The 22,276-nt window shown below is 35.9% G+C and overlaps 1 protein-coding gene across 4 annotated transcripts in view; it reads left to right on the plus strand.

Annotated features, from left to right (window-relative positions):
- Window positions 1–22,276, plus strand: part of CLHC1 (clathrin heavy chain linker domain containing 1) — a 37,121-nt gene that overhangs the window by 12,201 nt on the left and 2,644 nt on the right. For 3 of the 4 annotated variants that reach the window (XM_032877759.1, XM_032877758.1, XM_032877761.1), the window contains 7 exons: window positions 601–734; window positions 2,691–2,892; window positions 3,015–3,127; window positions 3,515–3,608; window positions 4,952–5,058; window positions 11,591–11,765; window positions 18,126–18,328. In XM_032877759.1, the coding sequence (XP_032733650.1) occupies window positions 601–734; window positions 2,691–2,892; window positions 3,015–3,127; window positions 3,515–3,608; window positions 4,952–5,058; window positions 11,591–11,765; window positions 18,126–18,328 (1,028 nt within the window). The remainder of the gene's footprint in view (window positions 1–600; window positions 735–2,690; window positions 2,893–3,014; window positions 3,128–3,514; window positions 3,609–4,951; window positions 5,059–11,590; window positions 11,766–18,125; window positions 18,329–22,276) is intronic. The other variant, XM_032877760.1, reaches the window with a different exon arrangement.

The raw sequence follows: 22,276 nt of genomic DNA on the forward strand, positions 1-22,276 counted from the left end.
GGGGCTTGATCCCAGAACCCTGGGACCATGACCCTGGGACCATGACCTGAGCTGAAGGTAGAGGCCTTAACCCACTGAGCCACCCAGGCGCCCCTCCCTAGAGCTTCTGAGAGGAGGCATAACCCTTTGATTTTGTCCCAGTGATACTGGTTGTGGATTTCTGATCTCTGGAACTCTAGGAGAATAAATTGCTGTTGTTTTAAGCTACCAATAAGTTTTTGGCAATTTGTGATAGCAGCTACAGGAAGCTAGTATAATTACAAAAATAATTTGAATTGCAAAGGTAATTTTCAACTATAGGGAATAGATGTAGTACTTTATGGCCAGATTATTATGTTTAACACCTATGCGTTTCCAGTAAGATTGTGAATCATAGTGTAAGATTTTAATTGATGCTCTGAGAGAAAACCATTCCTCACTTTGGAGGTTAGTTAATTTTTAATGGACATTGTTTTGTAAACTTAACACCTCAGTCCATAATGGTTCAAAATGATACTTAGCCAAGATAAAGTAATGATTTAACCTGTTTTACTTTAAATCTTATGATTAAATAACTAAACTATTTGAAAGAAATGTAAGAAAGCCTTTCTGTTTTTTCAGAATGAGGGTTATTGAAAATAATTCCTCAAAGATTCAATTGCAGATAGACAAAATGAAACAACTTAGGGCAGAATATGAGGCAAAAGAAGTAAGATATCATACTTTCTCCAAAGATCCTTCAAAACCTATTCCAGGTATGTATTTTGTTAAAAATGTTTGAAATCCCAACTGTTTTCAGTTATCACCTATCCTACAAATCAGTGTATGTGTGCTGCAGTGTGTGTGTCTGCACGTGTACCAGGACTTTAGCCCGACTTCACGAACAACTTTAGCCAGGGCTCCAGGGCTCATAAGGGAATGAGACAACTTCAACAACCTTGAAAGACTGAGAGAATTCCAGACTGGCTGGATTATAGAAAGTATAAGGGAGGGACTGTTAGGGTTTGGTTCCTGCATCAATGTCGACATTACCTGCAAACCTATTAGAAATGCAAATTCTGGCTCCACAGCAGACTTACTGTGTCAGAAACTCCAGGGTTGGGAGTTGGGGTGGGGGGTGGAGTGGAGCTCAGCAGTGTTTTGGCAAGGCCTTCATGTGGTTCTCAAGTTTGAGAATCCTTGCTATAATATATGAAAAAACTATACTGTATTAAGTTCTAGTGAATATTGTTGATTCCCAATGATGTCAGCATTCACTGGTTCTTTATCATCAGCTAAGCCACATTTTAATAAATTGGAGTATATCCTAGAATTCGTCAGGATGGTGAGAAGTTTGTATGATGCATGGATAGAAGAGTTGCAGATACTCATCTTGGAGAAAAGGGAGACTTAGAGAATAGCTAACTGTATTCAAAACTTTTAAGGATTTCAACTAGTGTTTATGCAGAGACAGAATCAATAAGTGGAAATTTTAGGAAGTCAGATTTGGTTTCACTAGAAGACGCTCTGTCTTGAAAATAATGAACTGCTCCATACCAGAGGATTTCAGGTTGGACGACCATCCTGCATTTGGTGGAAGCAGGGACTAGATTCACTTTCAAATATAAAATTATGAGAGTCAAAGTACAAATAAGGTACATATTAATAAGTAGAGAATAAGTCAAATTGATTAGTTGCTGAGAGGATTCAGGGTAAGGGAATGATTAAAAACTGAGTAGGATTAATCCAGGGAGGTTTCTGGGAGAGAATTTTGATGTATGCCTTTAAAAACCAACAATTGGTCTGAATAAGGGAATCATTTCAAGTGTTGTGAATGGGTTGTTATGAATAATACGGGGTGGGGGTGGTCAATGAGGGATTGGGGACTGAGGGCTTGGCAGGTTTTATAGACTTTGCATTGGAGGGAATAAACAGATTACCCTGGGGTTGGTCGTAGTAGGTTAATGGAATCGTTGGTTAGAAATCTTTGGACAAAAAGCCTGAATTGTTAGGCAGAAGCTCTTGGTGGTATTGACTAACAGTGGTATTTAAAGGTTGGAAAGGTGTGACAATGAGGTTATTAGAACTTTTTAAGATGCAGGGGAGCCTGGGTGGCTCAGTTAAGCGTCCAACTCTTGAGTTCAAGACTTTACTTATTTATTTGATGGAGAGACAGAGAATACAAGCAGAGGGAGCGGCAGAGGGAGAAGGAGAAACAGGCTCCCTGCTGAGTGAGGAGCCCAATGTGGGGCTTGATTCCAGGACCCTGGGATCATGACCTGAGCCGAAGGCGGGTACTTAACCCACTGAGCCACCCAGGCAGCCTTTGACTTGATTTCATCTCAGGTCCTGATCTCAGGGTTTTGAGATTAAGCCCCGGATTGAGCTACACACTGAGCATGGAGCCTGCTTAAGATTCTCTCTTCCTCTCCCCCTCCGCAGCTTGTGCACAAACTCTCTCTCTCTCTCAAATATAAAAAATAAAAAGTTAAAAACTTTTCAAGATGCCAGGTTTTGGATAATCAGCCTTCATTGATGGTATGTTTAAAACTGCTACACATTTAAAATTGTGTGCTAATTCTGTTCATGTTCAGTAAGTTATAAGTTCATGCTACCATTTCTTAATTATTTCTTAACATAGCAAACTGTGATCTGTTTTGCTAAGACTTGCCATTTGAACACAAGAGTCCCAAACATGGTTTCATTTTTGACTTGTTCCCTTTTTCCCGTAGGCATGACTCTCCAAGAATCTGTCAATTTAGTTGCTCTCACTAAATACCTGAAACATCTTGAAGATAAATATGCTGAAATTAAACAGGCTATGTTGAAAAAATACGTACCAATTCAGAGGAAGGCAGAGTTAGATGAGGAAATGATTGTGACATTAAAACGGAGAGATTTAGCTGAAAATCTGAACAAACAATTACAGTTTCGGTATGAAAATTGATTATATACTTTTTAAGTTTGAAGCTTTTATTTGTGTTTATTCTTTTACTCCACTATTTGATTTTAGGTTCAGTATGTTGACTTTTTGTTGTTGTTGTTTACCTTTGTAGTCATCAGAGACTGCAGATTATTTCAAATGCACTTATTTCCTGGGTAAAATCTGGTATGAGCAGCTCATTTGAAGACTTTGTAGAGCATATTCAGAAAACTAAAAGTTTACCTGGTAATTTATCTATATTTTTTAATTACCACAAATAATGGAAAACATCATTTCCCCCCCCCCCAGAAAGCTAAAGAGTGAGGATTTTCCTAGGCTGAGTTTAAAGAAATAAAAAAAAAATGTATTTCTGTTTTGTCTCTATTACCCTATGAGCTTCTTCCTTAAACAGCTAACAGATAATTGGTAAAGAAATAGTAGATGTGGTAAGCCAAAGAGTGTACCTAAAACTGTACCTGAAAATACCGGAGACACAAACAGGGAGGCCACTCAGTTTAGGAAGAGATTGGTGCTTTTAGAAACAATAGCATTAAGTTGTTGGTTAATTAAACATGTATATATTTATTATTTTCTACTGATTGATAATCTTAAATATTCTGTGGTGCTTTTCAGTAATTATAGGTGATGAAGGCATTGTTGAAGAACTGCTTGAAGACGAACCAGGCAAGGCAAAAGGAGCTGAAATTTTGCTTTGCTACATTGAAAGGCAAATATTTGAAAAGCTTTGATTTTCCTTGTTAAAATGTTACATTTATTTAATATTTATTTAAATATTAAGTAAATATTTAATATTTATTACATGTTTAGCATTTGTTTAGCATCTTGATGAGCTATAGTCTCTAGATTTTTTATTTTTACAATTTTAGTCTAGCAAACAAATTGGAAAATAAACTAGAATTTTAAAAAATAGATTCTTTGTGTGGAAAATATTAGATGGGTAGTCCAGAAGATTTTTCAGAGGATATATATTGAAGTTTTATTTATATAATATATTTGCATTTCCTAGCCATTAGCCTGATGTTATAAAATGTTTTTGAGAATGTCTTCTTGAGTCAGATTATCCTAATTTAGTCATTTTTTTCTCGTTTCTCCCTAATGTTTAAGTTACTATATATAGTGTATGATAGAGGCTTACAAAGACCTAAGACTGTTCTTTAAGAGATTAATTTATAGCTGTGAGTGCAAAATGTAAAGAATATATGTAATATTCCTAGTCATATGTTAAACACTTTTTAATTGTGAATTGTCTTACTGATATAGTACAAAAAGGGGCAAAGGTCATTTTGGGGTGGCACCAAAGCCTGTGCTATTTCCTTACACTGTCTGCATCTCCAAGTTTATCAGGTTTAGATATGAGAGTAAAAGCCTTGTCGAGATTAAAAGTTTTATGTGTTTTGCTTATTAGTATTATTTTGATGTTTTCTCCTCTAGGGTGTCAAATTCATTTGCAACACTGTAAATCCTGTTTGCCATAGTTTTATTAATTATGGGGTAAGGGCTGATTTGAATACATTCTGCCCTAGTAAGAGGAGTAGAGGCTTATTATTTTTTCTTCTTGTGTTAGTCTCGTTATTAATTAGGAGTCTGATGTCTGGCAGAGTAACATAGGCTTCTGAATACCAAGGACACCTCTTGATCTTCAACTCCATGTTCTTGGTGTTTCAATTACTGTTTCCCATAGGCTGAGTCTCTAAGCAGATTGCCCTCCTTTCCCCTGATATCCCTTTTCATCTGCAGATGATATGTGAGAAAAAAATCTAAGCTCACTGTGAATTCAGTTCAAGTTCTTTCCATTTTCTATGTCTTGTCATAAGTACTATAGGAAAAAAGTACAGGGTAAGGTTCAGTCTTCTGTCAGGTGAGAGTTTTATTCTGAGGATACAAAAAATGACAGAATATTAAAGAAAGATTGAAAAAACATCTTCCTGAATGAATGAATCTAGATTTGATTTTTCTATATTACTGTGTTTAGTCTGTTTTAGACAATTCTAATTAGTTTTCTTTTTTGTGTGTACTCTCATAATGCGTAACAAAATGGAATGTCTGTAGGTTCAGTGAATTAATGTCGCTTGGTGAATATGAAAAGGCGGCTTGTTTTGCAGCAAACAGTCCTAGAAGAATTCTTCAAAACATTGGGACAGTGAATAAATTTAAGGGTAAGCTTTTTTCTCTGAATCTTATGTATGTGTGCAAATTGTACTTTTTTCCCCAGATAGAATGGAAAGAGTATTGGAAGTAGGAGACTAAAGATCTAGGCTCTACCCCATCCCTGCTATTTACTCAGTTTCTTTAGCTGTCACATTGAGGGATTTGATTTGGTTTTCTACATTAAATGAGGAAATATTTCAAAGCATACAGAAAAGTGTGGAGAGACATACAACAGCCACATACTTACTATCAGGATTCAGTAGATGTTAACATTTTGTCAAATTTGTTCTACTTCCTTTTAAAACAGCTTTGTTGTTTTAAGTTGACATACATATAAAAAGTGTATGTATGTACACAATCTGATAAATTTTGGCGTTTGTGTCACCCAAAAGTTCCCTCCTTGCCCTCAGTGATCCTTCTCTCTGACTCTTCCTCACCCTTCCCATCTTCCTCTCCCCCACAGCTTCCTCTCAGGGGCAACCACTAGTCTAATTTCTGTCACTTTAAAGCTAACATTAGTTAGCTTTTCCTAGACTTTTACCTAAGTGGAATTACATAGTAAGTAATCTTTTTTGACTGACTTCTTGCACTCAGGATCATTATTTTGAAATTCATACATGTGTTGCATCTATCAGTATTTCATTCTTTTTAATTGTTGAGTAGTAGTCCATGGTATGAATACAAATCCTTTATCAGAGACATGATTTAAAAATATTTTCTCCCAGTCTGTGGCTTGTCTGTTCATTCTCTTTGAGTATCTAGAAGTTTTAAATTTTGTTGAAGTCCAGTATGTGAACTTCTTTTTTTCTTTTATTGATTGTAACTTTAGTGTTATACATAAGAAATCTGTTTTTAATCTGCTGACTTTAACTCCAATGATTATGATTATGACTTTTTGGTAAGGATTTTATAGTTTTAGGTTTACATTTAAGTCCATGATTCATTTTGAGTTAATTTTGATATGTGGTGCGAGGTATGAGTTAAAGCATTTTTTTGCTGGTAGCTATCCAATTGTTCCATGATAATTTACTAAAAGGACTTTCTCCACATAATTGCCATTGTTGAAAATCAGTTGTGCTTATATTTTTAGGTCTCATCTCTTTCACTGATCTGTTTATCTTGGTGCTAATACTATACTGTCTTGGTTATTGTTGCTTTATAGTAAGTGTTGAAATCAGAGTGTAGACTTCAAACTCTGTTTTTCTTTATCAAGTTTAATTTGGCTATTCTGAGTCTTTCATATTTCTGTTTATATTTTTACAATCAGATTGTAAATTTCAATAAAAATTCTGTTCAGGATTAGACACTGAACAATATTGGATATTTGGTCCAATGAACCCATAAACATGGTATATCTACATTTATTTGGGTCTTTAAAAATTTCCTTCAGCAGTGTTTTGTAGTTTTCAGTTTTCAGGGTTTTTTTTGTTTTTTTTTTTTTACATTGAAAAATTTAGTATTTTGCTTAAAAATTTTCAGACATCTTACAAATACCCAGGAACTCTTCCTTTGGATGTGTTCTGAAATTGGTGAAGTTAAAAGTGGTATTAGTATATCCCTAAGGTTTTTTTTCCTTCTCTCCTTGACTGATCTGCTTAAAGTAGGGAACATAAGTTTTAATAAAAGTCAAAGCGTGCAATTAAGACATGCTTAAGTAGGTATAATTACCAGTGAAATAGGAAAACAGCCAACTTTTATTACTTTTCTAGGTTTGTGGATCTTATGCTGAGAAATGCACCAGTATTAGGTGATACTTAATTGTTGTCTAGATAGTTGTCTAGATAGTTGTTGTCTAAATAGTTTTATTTTAAAACTAAACTGCATTTTTAAAAACTTAGAGGCTCAGAAATAAATACAGAGGTATAAGTAAAGGAGGAATATGCTCAGTGGAGGTTACAGTTACAGATTATTTTTCCTATTATTTTCATTTTATGTGGAAATTTTTTATGTCAAATATATACAGCCTGTTTTTCATTAGTTTTCCCTCCAAAACCCTTTGAATTCAACAGTTTGAAAAAAATGTGGTTTTTTTTTAAAGATTTTATTTATTTATTTATGTGTCAGAGAGAGAGAGAGAACACACAAGCAGGCAGAGGCAGAGAAAGAAGCAGGCTCCCTGCTGAGCAAGGAGCCTGATGTGGGACTTGATCCCAGGACCCTGGGATCATGACCTGAGCCCAAGGCAGCGGCTTAACCAACTGAGCCACCCAGGCATCCCAAAAAAATGTTCTTTTACATTTATTTGAACATGAAAAATTTGTTGCCATATATATAATGCATATGAACATACATATTTATAGAGATCATTTGTGAATTGTGTATAAATGGCCTGTCTCATATTTTTGCATGCACAATTTTTGGTGTTCTATCCTAGTGGATGTAATACAGAGTATAATCTTGTAGCTTTTATTCAGTGGACTCAAAGTCAAAAAACCATTCCAACAATTATTTATAATTAGATAACTGACTGATTTTCAGTTCATGTTGCCCTGCAGAAGTATTCATACATCATGAATAATGACACTATACCTTTGGGTGTTAAACTGTTAATTTTTATAAGTCTGAGTTTTAAATTGGTGTATATAAAAGTAGCCAAAGTCTAAAGAATGATGACATAAGAGGTTTCTACCACAGAGCATTTATAGTTTCATAAGGGACACAGGAGCAAAGAGAAGTGATTTTTAATCTGTGTTTAGGTCTTATACATCTTTTGTCAGCTTTATTTTTAAATATTTTATATTTATATTATTACAATTTTTTATTTCAATTTCCAAAATTGTTTGTTAGTAGTATATAGAAATACAATTGATTATTATATATTGATCTTGTATTCTGTGACCTCTTTAAACTTGTTTATTAATTCTAATACTTTTATTGTGTATTCCTAGAATTTCTACATAGCTAATTACATCATCTGCTAAAAAAGAGTTCCACCTTCTTACTTTCCAATATGGATGTCTATTATTTCTTTTTCTTGCTTTATTATAGTGGCTAGATCTTCAGTGTTGAATAGAAGTGCCTTATTTCAGTGGCTAGATCTTCAGTGTTGAATAGAAGTGATGGGAGCAGATACCATTGCTTTGTTTTTGATCATTAAGAATGATATGAACTGTAGATTTTTCGCAGATGCCCTTTATGAGGTTGATGAAATTCCTCTCTGTGATTGGTGAGAATTTTATCAGGGATGAATGTTAAACTTGTCAAATACTTTTTCTGCTTTTATTGAGATGAAAATGTAGTTTTGTCCTTTAACCTGTTAATGTAATTTATTGCCTTCCTGGGGAAAATCCCACAATTTTAAAATTAATTTATTATAATTACATAGCTGTATAACCATTTTTATAACTTAATTTTAGAATATCTTTCATTCCAAAGATAAACCTTATACCCATTAATTCCTCATTCTCTACCCCCCGCCCCCTCTCTAAAACCTAGGTAACCACTAATCTACTTGCTATCTATATAGATTTGCTTATTCTGGACTTTTCATATAAGTAGGATTGTGCAATGAAATTTTTTTTTTTTGTCACTGGCTTCTTTCACTTAGCATGATGTTTTTGAGGTTTATTCATGCTATAACATGAATTGTTCCATTGTATGGATACATAATGCATTTTGTTCATCCATTTGTCAGTTGATAGTAATTTGGGTTATTTTTACTTTTTGGCTATTATGAATAATGCAGCTATGGACATTTGTATACAAGTTTTTATGTGGACATATGTTTTTATTTCTCTTGGGTAGATACCTAGGAGTGGAATTGCTGGGTTATATAGTAACTCTCTGTTAACACTTTGAGGAACTGCTGCTAAACTGTACTATTTTTCATTCCCACCAGCAATATATGAGGATTCCAATTTCCTCACATCCTTACCAGCCCTTGTTAATATCTGTCTTTTTGTTGTAGCCTTTCTAATCCATGTGAGATAGTAATCTCATTGTGGATTGATTTATTTGTTTATTATTTTTTAAAAATTTTAATTGCACTATAGTTAACCTACATTGTTCTATATTAATTTCAGGTGTACAATGTAATAAATCAAAAATTCTGTATATTACTCAGTGCTCATCAAGCTGAGTGTTCTCTCATTTTGACTTTGATTTATATATCCCTAATGACTAACAGTGTTGAGCATCTTCCGATGTGCCTATTGGCCATTTGTATATCTTTGGAGAAATGTCTATTATTTGCCCATTTTAAAATTATGTTATTTGTGTTTTTATTATTCAGTTGTGAGAGTTCTTTTTATATCCTGGATAAAAATCTTGTATCAGACAGATGATGTGCAAATATTTCCTTCCAATCTTGTGGGTTTTTTTTTTTTTTCTTCTTTTAGTAATCTGTACATTCAAGGAGAGGCTCAAACTCACAATCCCAAGATCAAGAGTCACATGTTCTTCTGACTTAGATAGGTTCCCCTCTTTTCACTTTCTTGATGGTGTTTTTTTTTTTTTTTAAGTAGGCTCCGTGTCCAGCATGGAGCCCAGTGCAGAGCTTGAACTCATGACCATGAGATCAAGACTTGAGCCAAGATCAAGAGTTTGACACTTAACTGACTGAGCCACCCAGGTGCCCCTTGATGGTGGTTTTTGAAGCACACAAGTTTTAATTTTGTTGAAGACTAATTTACCCATCTTTTCTTTTATAGCTGTGCTTTTGATGTTATATTTAAGAAGTCTTTGCCTAACTTAAGATCCTGTATTTCCTTCTAAGAGTTTTGTATGTTTAGGTCTGTGATCTACTTTGAGTTAATTTTTGTGTATGGTGTAAAATAGTGATCCAAATTGATTCCTTTGCATGTAGATATCTAGTTATCCTAGCACCATTTGTTGAAAAGACTGTTCCTTATCCATTGAATTGTTTTGGCCCCTTTGTCCAAAATCAATTGACTATAAATGTTTAGAGTTTATTTCTGGACTCTTAATTCTATTATATTTCCCTAGATATCCATCCTATGTCAGTATCATACAATTTTGATTACTATAGCTTTGTAGTAAGGTTTGAAATTAGGAGCATGACACATTTTTCTCTTGATTAATATTAGCATTGTATGTCTTTTCCCATATTCTTACTTTGGATCTATTTGTGTCTTTGCATTTAAAGTCATTGTCTTCTACATGCATCCTAATGCCTGATGTTGATAGCAACATTACCAACAATAGCCAAACTATGGAAAGAGCCCAAATGTCCATTGGATAAAGAAAATATCTATATCTATCTATATGTTTGTGTGCATGTGTATATCTACTATATATACAATGGAATATTACTCAGCCATCGAAAAGAGTGAAATCTTGCCATTTGCAATGACATGGATGGAACTAGAGTGTATTATGTTAAGTGAAATAAATCAGTCAGAGAAAGACCAATACCACATTATTTCACTCATGTGGAATTTAAGAAGCAGAGCAGATGAACATAGGGGAAAAGGGGGGAAAAAAAGAAGCAAACCATAAGAGACTTTTAACTATTGAGAATGGACTGAGGATAGGCCAGGAAAATGGACTAAATGGGTGATGGGTATTAAGGAGGATGCTTGTTCTGATGTATATATATATTAACTAACTAGACTTTAAATAAAAACTTAAAAATAAATAAAGTCAGTGTCTTCTAAGAAACAGATACTGGGATTCTGCGGGTTGTGTTTTTTTTTTTTTTGGTTGAAGATTTTATTTGTTTATTTATTTGACATCCTACTTTTTTATACACTCTGACAATCTTTGCCTTTCAGTTGGAGTGTTTAGATGACTTACATTTAATGTGATTGTTGACATGGTTGGGTTTTGTTTGTTCTCTCTTTTTCTTACCTCTTCTTTGTTACCACTCCCCCCCACTTTTTCTGCCCTCTTTTGGATTAGTTGAATTTTTTCATGATTCCATTTTTCTCCTTTGCTGATTATGAGCTGTAACTCCTTATTGTCTTATTTTGGTTGTTGCTTTAGGGTTTGTAATTTCTATCTTTAACTTCTCACATTCTACCCTCAGGTGATATTCTACCACTTGATGTACTATATAAAAACAATATGCTTCTAAATACTTACATTCATTGCATACACCATTTCTGGTTTTCATTTCATGTAGATTCATGTTTCCATCAGGTATTATTTTCCTTCTGGCTGAAAGACTACCTTTATTATTTTTTATAGTTCAGGTCTGCTGGTGGTATATTCTTTTCAGCTTTTTACAATTTCCATGTGAAGATTCTGAGGGAGATTATATTCTATATTTCTCTCCTAGCTTCTAGGTGGCTATCAACAATTTTTGGCATTCTTTGGTTTGTAGACACATCACTCCAGTCTCTCCCTCTCTTTTTACAAAGCATGTAATACTTAGTCATTAAATGTAATGTTTAATCCTAAGCATTAGTTATGTTATAAGCATGTAATTTTACATGTTTAAGCATGTAATCTAAAATTATAAGGATGTAATTGTAGATTGAAATTTTTTGAAGATGCGAAGAGATGAAAATAATACGAAGAAAAAGCAAACTGTTATTTACTTCAAAGTGTTCAACTCAAAAACTTTTCTTCTCTCTATAGCTGTTGGAAAGATTAGAGGCAAGCCTTTTCCATTACTCTTATTTTTTGAGGCCATCTTTAGCACAAGCCATGCATATAGACGTCCTATTAATGCAGAACTAACCCTGGAAGGAATCAAATGTGGATTATCTGAAAAACGTTTAGATTTAGTTATCAATTGGGTCACACAGGAAAGGTAAGCAAAATAAAGTTTTTAACTTAATTTTGATAGTTGGTTAATAAAGTGGTTTATTCTCAAGATTTCAATAGTGTTTTTATTAGTACATTATTTGAATATTTATCTCAGGTCTCTGTTGCATGAATTGGTCCGAAAAGATTTACTAAGCATTCAAGCAGTGATGAGGCCTAGTCACAACGGGCCCAGATCAGGAGTTGAGTAATGGCAGTTCACAGATGATTCATGACCACTTTATGGTGGATAGAAGTTGATTAGTAAGGATAGAAAAGGATTAATCAGTATCATGCTACTTAGAGGGATAAGGCAGGGACCTGGATCCAGATAGATTGTGGGTACATGTAAAGAATAAACCTAGAGAAAACTTAGAAGCAGGATGGATGTGGACCAAGGTAACGTTTAGAACATACAAACCAGTAAGAATAGACAGGAGATGGCTTCTTGGAATTAGGTTTCAGTACAGATTGGCAGATTTGTACTGGAGCCCCCTTAGGTTAGATTCCCTAGTAGGCCTCAGACATGGATTTGGGTGTACATTGTTGATAGAGGGATGGCTTCTCAAAAAAAAAAAAAAAAAAGTTTAAGGGAGTGAGTGAAGCAGAATAGAGATGTGTGTGTGTGTGTGTGTGTGTGTGTGTGTGTGTGTGTTTGCAAAGCTAGGAAAGGATGTGATCTCAGGCAAGTTTTAACCTTGGTCTTATTTATGGAGGCTCTGGAGCATAAACCACACCACAGAGCTGTCCCCCTCGAGGCAGAGGGGCCAGCCTTTTGTACCTCTCTGTTAGAGCTATGAATTGCCTGGTTGAAGCATGGTGGCTCATGCTAGCGAAGGGCAATTTGCTATAGAAAGGAGGGACATGTAAGCCACTGGCAGTCAATACTCAGAGCAGCTGGGGAAGGAGGATCCTGGCAGGACATTAAAACAGCATCTATTACAGTCAGCCATTTGCACAGCACCTATGTATCTTCTTCTCACCTTAATTTCACTCCATCTAGGCACAACTTCTCCAGGACTTTGTGGGTATAATTCTGGGGGAATCTTAGAACAGGGGGGTTAGTGGGATATACTATAGCTCCTGTCATGATAATGGATCTTAGGGTTGTAATTTGTTTTTTACAACTTTATTGATACATAATTTACATACAACATTTGATACATATTTCAAATGTACAATTTGATGAGTTTTTGTAAAATGGCATTGTAGAGATGTAATTGACATATAATAAACTGCACATATTTGTAGTATACAGTTTGACAAGTTTTGACATAGGTATACAGCCATGAAATCATCACCACAGCTGAGATAATCAATCTCATTCTACCCCCATTCTGTCTCCAAGTAACCACTGATCTACTTTCTGTTATAATAGATGAGGTTTCATTTTTCTAGAATTTTATAAAAATGGAATTATATATTATGTATTATTTTTTCTCTTGGTCTGGCTCTTTCGCTTATAGTTATTTTGGGATTCATTCATATTAATTATTACTTATCTTTCTCCTGTATCCATTTTATATTCTTCTCACTCTTACACTTCTGTTGGTCTTGATGGCTTGTCTGGTAGGATGACTGTGGTTGCCATGCCTTTATCAAACTATGATTGTTGATACCCACTAACAGTTTTCATTTGGCGTGGGACTATGCAGAGATATCCCAGTAGATTATCTGCCACCTGTAACAAGCTACTATATACTATTAAAAAAAAATAGTCTTCTATTTTTCTGGGTCCTGCTAAAGTTGGAGTGTCTACCCAGGGAACACCAATGACTGGAACTAGAGAACTGCTCATCATGAATGGATTCTGACAGGATCACCAAGTCATGATGTCAGGTGGGCTCAGAGACTCCAAATAAAATTGGGTACAATCAAGATCATGCTCAAGCAGATCCAGACTATACAGGTTAACTTCAGAAGTAGATGGCCCAGAACCCATGTCAACTACCACCAACTGGCTGACAGTACTTCCACAGCTCACACCTATGGCCTCTTGCAGGGGTGGGGTGACCTAAGACCAGCAGACAAGGAAGAAAAAACCCAAACTTGGTTCATAGATGGTTCAGGTTGTGTCTAGGTGATGCCAGCTTTTCCCTCCATCCTTTGAAGATGGAGTAACATGCTTCAGGAAGAAATGCACTCATTAAAATAGTGAAAATTATATGGTGTATCCCCAGTAGGTGGAATACTTGGGTCCGGGAGATAAAAGAGTGGCTCTACATAGCTATCAGTGGCCACTTGGAGAGTGTATTAATTAGATTTTTCCAGAGAAACAGAATCAATAGAATATTTATATTTATATTTATAAATATATATTTCCATATATAAAATTATATATACATACGAAGAAATGGGCTTGTGCGATTATGGAGGCTGGTAAATCCCAAGATCTGCGGTCAGCAAGCTAGAGACCCAAGAGAGGCCTTAACACTTATCAATGGTGTAAGTTTCAGGCTGCTCAAGACTCAAGGAAAGCCAATGTTTCTGTTTTAGTCCAAAGGTTGGAAAAGACTGATGTCGCAGCTAAGCAGTCAAGCAGGAAGAGTTCCCTCTTATTTGAAAGAGGGTCAGCCTTTTTGTACCATTCAGGCCTTCAACTGATTGGATGAGAGCCATCCACATTCACCACAATCTGCTTTATTCAGTCTACTGATCACTCTCTTTCAGATACATCACTGACTCACAGAATAATATTTGACTAAATATCTGGGCACTGAAGGAGCCAGTCAAGGTGACACATAATATTAACCATCACAGGGAGTTTGTGTTTTCTATTCCTGCAGCTTGAGGTTCTGTGAGCATGATCGACTTTGATTATCATGAGAAGGGAAGATTGTTGTTACATAACAGGGAAGAGAGGAAGATGTTTGGCACTCAGGTTCCCACTTCCCTTAAAGAGAGCATGATAATTGGATCCGAGTGCTTGTCATTCACTGATAGACAAATCGAGAAGTAGTGTAAGGGAAGAAGTGAGAAGGGATGGAGAAGGGCAAAGCGCCGAGCAAGGATGTGAACTCAGGTAAAGTCTAGTAATAGATAGCTTTACAGGGAGAGCACTACAGAGCATAAACCATACCAGAGTTGTTTCTTCTTGAATTATGGGACTGGCCTTTTCTATGCTTTCTTAGTCAGTCATCTGTTCTTAACTACTGGGGGTTATAATTTTCTGGATGGGGTAGCTCCAGTCAGCTGAGGCCAATTCTTTGGGGAAGTAGAGAGCTGTGAGCTGTTAGCAGTCAGCTGGGGGAAGAGTCACTGGTCCAGCAGCAAGGACTAAAAGTGTGTGCCTGCTTATGAAGATCAAGCTGTTCTTGTTGGGTCTGTGTGGACATAGGTTGGGCTGTGAGTGCTGGAATGCAGAATGAGGAAAGGCCTCCCTGTCATCTGTCTAGTAGCCATGGCCTGCTTATTTTGCAGTGTAAGGGCTATGCTTCCTTGGCTTTGGATGCATAGGGACATAGGATACATATTATAGAGTAGTTACAGTTCTCATCTATCATAAGGAGGATGGATGGACATAATGTAAACACTCCCTAAATAATAGATTGATGATTTAGAAATGTCCCAGACATAAAAATGGCAAGTAAGTATACTACTGCCTCTTTGTGCCCATTCCAAATTCACCATTTCCCCTTGCATGACGCTGGATAATCCCAGACCTTACTGGATTGGTGGCACTGTTGTTTACCAGTGCAGAGGATCTTTTCCCCACACCTCTTAAACAGCTTCGCTTCCTGTTCACATAATAGTTAATTCTGCTTTAGGAAACTTCTCCATACATATACCCTACTTCCCTGCTTTGCCTCTTTCTTTTTCTACCTGGTCATACCTTCCACACCCTCCACAAAATGTACTTATCAGGGAGCCCTGTTGATGGCTCAGAAAATACCATTAGAAAGTGCATGTTCATTATCACCTGTGATCAGTGCAGAGACACTTCAGACAAGATTGATTTCCCTACACATACTGATGGTTCTTGGCTGATTATTCCTGTAGTGGTAAGAATTTAAATTCTTATGCAATTCACTCAGTGCATAAATTTGGAAAATACCACCACTTTTAAGGATCCTGAGATGCTCTAACAGGATACTAAAGATAATTCACATTCTTTATTCTTAACCTCTGTTCTCTGGTCTCTGACTCTGATGACCTGGCCTCCACCATATGGCGACCTTAAAAAGTTCTATGGTTCTTTCTTTGAAGCCCTGCACAGAGCCAGGCTTGGCTCTCTTAGTCTTTCTTACCTGAGGAAAATCCGATCACTTGACATATAACCTAAACTTAAGAAATGATGCTTTACTGGCATTAGGTCTCTAAATTGCAGACACTCCTCCTAGAAGAGGAAGAATATGCTCTGACAGGTTAACTTTACAAACTGAAACCTACAAAATAACAGTAAATAAATTTCATGCATAGACTTAGTGATTATATGTTACCTTTATTTTAGCTTAAAAATCTACAATCTGGTTTATAATCAAATATGCCTTAGTTTACTAGTGGAGTTAAGCACATTTTCTTTTACTTATTAGTCATTTGTATTCTCCAGAATCAGGCTGGAGATCCACTTTCAGAAGTACTTCGAACAGTCTACTTGGAATTGGAAGTAGGGGTGGGAGAACCAAGAAGGGGGCTTTGGAGAAACAGAAAGAAGGTATGATGATGAGGTGATTGTGGGGGATATGTGGGCAGAGGTTCCTAGGCTCATTTCCCAACCAGGTTCAGGGTGCTTGATTACGTCTCTTTCTCCCAGGGCTAGAATCCCTGTTTGTCTTTTACCTTTTTTCCTTCAGGGTTGATTCCATTCTTTTGGGGCTTGATCCATTTTCTCCCTTTCAATAATTTTCCTTTTTAATCATATTTTTCTTTCCTCATCTTCCTTTTGGAAAGTGACAAATAGAGACATAGCAGCCTTGATCCTCAGCTCTGGCCTTCTTTCAGGTGGAACAACATAATGGTGGTGACTTCTTAAAAAAATAAAACTATAGGGGCGCCTGGTGGCTCAGTGGGTTAAAGCCTCTGCCTTCGGCTCGGGTCATGATCCCAGGGTCCTGAGATCGAGCCCCGCATCGGGCTCTCTGCTCAGAGGGGAGCCTGCTTCCTCCCTCCCTCTCTGCCTACTTGTGATCGCTGTCTGTCAAATAAAGCTTTCGTTTAAATAAATAAATAAATAAATAAAACTATATATTTACAGAAGAAATAACTAAAATACTGATATTATCATCTTGCTCTGGGAATACAGTCACTAAAAAGACTGAAATAATTACTAGTTCAGCTTTAGTAAACATCGGGGCTGTAGCTACCAAAACCTATATTTTGGTACTAAAATGTAGAAGTCAGGTAATTGCTTAGTAAATAATTGATTTCTACTCAGAAGCTGCCTTTTGATTTTAGACCCACCTCTCTCTGGCCACCTTGATAAACATGGAAGTCTTTATTTCCTGAATTTTCAGTAAACAGACATTTTGCAGGGGTTTCAGGATTTCATTTTAATGTTATTAGCATTTTGTTACATGTATACAGGCACCAATATTATGTGATTGCTGTTATTCTGTAGCTATTAAAAGTATAACTAAAATAAAATCTCTATACAACTGGTGATTAGAAGTAATATCTTTAATCATACCCAAATGTGTTTTGGCCTTTGCTGATCATTTCTAGGTGCAGTGTGCTAGTGCAGATGGTTCACTTCAACTTTGTTTGAAGATGGCGCATTAAAAGTTGATGTCAAGTAAAAATTTAAAAAATTTTAAAAATGTGATGACAACTGAAGCCTATTCAAGTGAACCATCTGAAAAGAACTACTTCTTCAGTCTCTCCTAGTAGGGACATCTTATATCCTTTTATTCCCCCTGTTGTTTTGTATATATCTTTAACAATTTAAATAACCCTAGTGTCACACATTTCTTACAAACATTACAAGATCCTATCACTAATTTTGAGCTAAAATTTGTTGTCGCTGTTATTAACTAATATTTAATGAGTTCTTACATTCTATAGGGTTTAGAATCTAGGTAACATCTGAAAACATTGAGATCCTCAATTATAAGAGAATTTTTCTTTACCTTGTCATTTTAATTCCTGCCAGTCTTCTAGGGAGAGTTTTCACTGTGTTTGTAGATTTTTTTAAAAACTTGAGCTCGGTTTCGCTAAAATGTCTTCCCCCAAAAGAATATATGCTGATAGTTTTTTTCTGGTTGTTATTAAATCTTAGGTATGTTTAATTTCTTCTATATCAATTGCCTATTAACTTGGAATTCTTACAGACCCTGGACAATCCAGTTCTACTGTATTGTGTTCAGATATTTTCATCCACTCACTCATGAAGAACTCTCTAAAGTATTACCTATTGATCTGCTTGCTCTAGGCTCACGTTTTCTGAAGAGTTGGGGGATGTGATTTGTGATTATGGGGAACAGGATACTTATAACAAGGCCAGGTGCCTGGCTTTAGCTCAGATGATCTACAGTGAATGTGGCCTGCACAAGAAAGCTCTTCTTTGCATATGTAAACAGGGCCAGATTCCTGGGGCCATGGAATATATACAGCAATTCAAGGACTTTACTTACGGTGAGTGCCAGTCTACTTAACTGTATGCATTTGAATTCTAGACTTTAATTGTAAGATCACCCGTGGTAGTAGGCAATATTTTGGATTTACATTTTAAAGTCTGTTTCACATATACTGATGAGTAGATTTGTCTATTGTTAGCAAAACCTATCTAACTTTTATTGAGTACCTACTTTGTGCCAGACTCTGGGTGAGGTGTTCTCACATCCTTCCAGCCAATCCCTACAACAGTCCCATCAGGTAGGCACTGCTAGGCCCACCATGTAAGTGGAGATACTGAGCGCCAGAGAAGGAAATGAGCCACATTTTGCACAGAAGCAACGGCGAACCAAGAGAGTGAAGTTTATGGTACAAACTCCACTCTTTTGTGGCGGGTCCTGGTTAGCTGTGGCCAGCCCCCTCAGAGGCTGAGGAGATGTTTTCCTCGAGTGTCTGGCAAAGGCACCAGGGAATGAGCCTGGGGCTGTCCTGTGAGAGAGCCTAGCAGCCTCGGAGAAGGTGGATGTCAGGGTGCTACTGCTTCTCTCCCTCTGAAGTACACAGTTTATTTTGCAGGTATTTCAGACCATGCTACTTAAAGGATTTTTTTTTTTTTTTTTTGTCAGAGAGAGAGAGGGAGAGAGAGCGAGCACAGGCAGACAGAATGGCAGGCAGAGGCAGAGGGAGAAGCAGGCTCCCCGCCAAGCAAGGAGCCCGATGTGGGACTCGATCCCAGGACGCTGGGATCATGACCTGAACCGAAGGCAGCTGGTTAACCAACTGAGCCACCCAGGCGTCCCAAGGATTTTTTTTTTAATGGATGAACTTAACTTGTTACGTAAATGTTCTGGACTATGATATAAGCAAACACCTGGGTTGTAATTGGGAATGATCTGAGAGCATTGTCAACCTTAAGGTAACCTTGGTTGAATGAGCTGATCTTTTATTTCGAGTTTAGTTCATCAGAAATCTAAATGTACAGGCAACCTGACATCTCCCACATCCCAGACCTGTGTCTCAATTCTGATTTGCAGGCTTTGTACCCCAATTCTAAGAAGTTGCAAATGGAATAAAACATAGCACTTTTAGGTCATATTTTTCTGGGAAAGAAGAACATTGATGGCTATTGAATCTGGTCATTTTCAAACAATAAATTGAATTTTCCTTAGAATCTAGTTTTTAAAGTTATGAATTTCTTTATTTGTTACATACAGCACACTTGATACTATAATTTGGCTTTTTACATGCATGACCTTACTTAAATCCTTATGTTAACTATAAAGTAGGTTTTGGGGACACCTGGGTGGCTCAGTTGGTTAAGCGGCTGCCTTCAGCTCAGGTCAGATCCCAGGGTCCTGGGATTGAGTCCCTCATCAGGCTCCTTGCTCAGAGGGGAGCCTGCTTCTCTCTCTGCCTCTGCCTGCCACTCTGCCTGCTTGTGCTATTTCTCTCTCTCTCTGACAAATAAAGAAGTAAAATCTTAAAAAAAAAAAAGACTTAAAAAAAATAAAGTAGGTTTTGTTATTATCCCTATTTTATAGATTAAAAAAAACCTCTGTTTCCCCAGAGATGCTAAAGCTCAAAGAAGTAAGTAAGTTGCTTACACACACACAACAGCAGAACAGAATCTGGTATAGTACTCAATATTTGTTGAATGAATTATATATTTTATTTTTATTATCTGAGTATACAGATTCAATTTCTGTTTTAGGTATTATTTTTCCATAGATGATAGGTTATTTTAGTCAGTTTAGACATGGGAGGAAAATAGGTTTAATTACTCTTAGAATTTTTATTGACTGAAATGTTAAGTTTCTGTTTTGCTTGCAAAATTTGCCTTGCATAAGTGAATAGAAACATGACTGACTCATTATTATATTGTTCTGTTCTTCTAGTAGTGCATTACAATCTAAAATAATTAAATATATATTATAATAATTTATGAAGTAATAACACTTTTATGTAATTAGAACCTTGATGTTTATCCTCAGAATTTCTTTAGCACATCAAAAGATGAAAATAGTAACTTGAGAAAAAAATAACTTTCAAACAAACAATGTTTGAAAATTACTTTCCTTATTTTACTTTTTAATGAGAAACAACCACAGCTTTCCATGGTATCAGATTGGCCTTGGGAGACAGATTCAATTTGTTAATACTTTCTGGCTTCAGAAAAAAATGTTGTTCCTTAGATTTAGACTGTCAGTCAAACATTTATAAATTAAAAAACCCAAGCCAAACAAAAACAGAAAAATTCTAAGAAATTTGTTCCAAAAGCATAAGTGTTACTAAAAGAGCATCTGTTTTAAAAGTTATTCCACCCCCAATAATTTTTAGAATAAAGCCTGAAATGATTAGTTTGTTCACTTTCCCATTATCATTAAACAATTGAATATACATATCTGGAAATTGGAAATACCTATTTTAAATGTGAGGTTCTCAAACTTTGTGGTCTCAGGTCTCTTTTACACTTCTAAAAAGCACTGAACATCCCAAAGAGCTTTTACTTACGTGGGTTATGTCTATTGATATTTATCCTGTTAGACATTAAAGCAGAAGATTTAAAAGTATTTCTTTATTCATTTAAAATAACAATAAGCCCATGACATATTATCATAATAAAAATTTTTTTAATAAAAAATAACTTCCCAAACCAAAGAATTTCATAAAAGGAGTTGCATTTTCCACATTTTGTAAATCCTGTAATGTCTGGTTTAATAGAAAATAGCTGGCTTCCCATATCCACTTCTATATTCAGTCTTTTGTAATATCACATGTTATGTAGTCTCATGTATATTCGTGAGAGAATGAGAATGAAAAAAACAAATAACAACTTAGTGTTTTTATGAAAGTAGTTTTGACTTTGTAGACCCTAGACCGTATTTTGAGAACCACTGCTCTAGATATTTGTGAGTTAAATAGGTATCATATTTGGTATGCCTTTATAATCTTATTAAAATAGAACATCCATGGGGCACCTGGGTGGCTCAGTGGGTTAAAGCCTCTGCCTTCAGCTCGGGTCATGATCCCAGGGTCCTGGGATTGAGCCCCTCGTCGGGCTTTCTGCTCAGTGGAGAGCTTGCTTGCCTTCCTCTCTCTCTCTGCCTGCCTCTCTGCCTACTTGTGATCTCTGTCAAATAAATAAAATCTTTAAAAAACAAAACCAAAAAACCCAGAACATCTATGAGATAAAAAAATGATGATTAATATGTCAAACCAAGGAATGATGAAATGGATTCCAAAATGTGGTAAGCAGGGGAAAGGTCATGAGATTTGAATTTGTATTCCTTCTAATTAGTCAGAGACCATACCTTGCACATATTTGAATAAATATTGGTTAATTAATGAATTCAGGGAGAAAGGGATTTGAATACCTGATTGAATGAGGCAGAGTGAGATGTGTGAGTTATGAAATGTTGGAGGCAGAGGGGTGCTATATAATAGCTTCACCTTAGTGGAGGCCAGTTTGAGTGACCGAAATCATAAACTTCTACCTCTTCTCTATGGAAATTAAAAAAAAAAATTTTGACTTTATTGATACAGAATTATATTGTGTCATTCCTTGTTTCTTCTTTTACCATTTCTCTCTGTATTTCTCTGTATTTGGTGTGTGTGTGTGTGTGTGTGCATGCATGCCTAAATATACATACATGCATACAGTGCACATACATACATGTATTTATTATTTTGGAGGAGCATTACCATAGATTGAAAGGTCATAGACTCTGGGAGGTCAGATGAACTGTTCTACTTTAAATCATGTGTATAATTTTGGGAAAATTAACTTCTCTAAACCTGTTTCTTCCCTTTCAGTGTGAGAATAATGTCTCACTTATATTGAATATTAAATGCAGTGATTAAATAGATTTAAGTTCCCAGTACAGAAATTTGTGTTAAATAAACACTTACATTGCCTGTCAGAGTGCAAATTATGTTTATGGGAGTTCTTGAAAGGCTCTCAGAAATTAT

This window comes from Lontra canadensis, unplaced genomic scaffold (genome assembly GCF_010015895.1).
Source record: "Lontra canadensis isolate GAN:19392208 unplaced genomic scaffold, GSC_riverotter_1.0 scaffold61, whole genome shotgun sequence".
In the NCBI taxonomy this organism is placed as follows: domain Eukaryota; kingdom Metazoa; phylum Chordata; class Mammalia; order Carnivora; family Mustelidae; genus Lontra; species Lontra canadensis.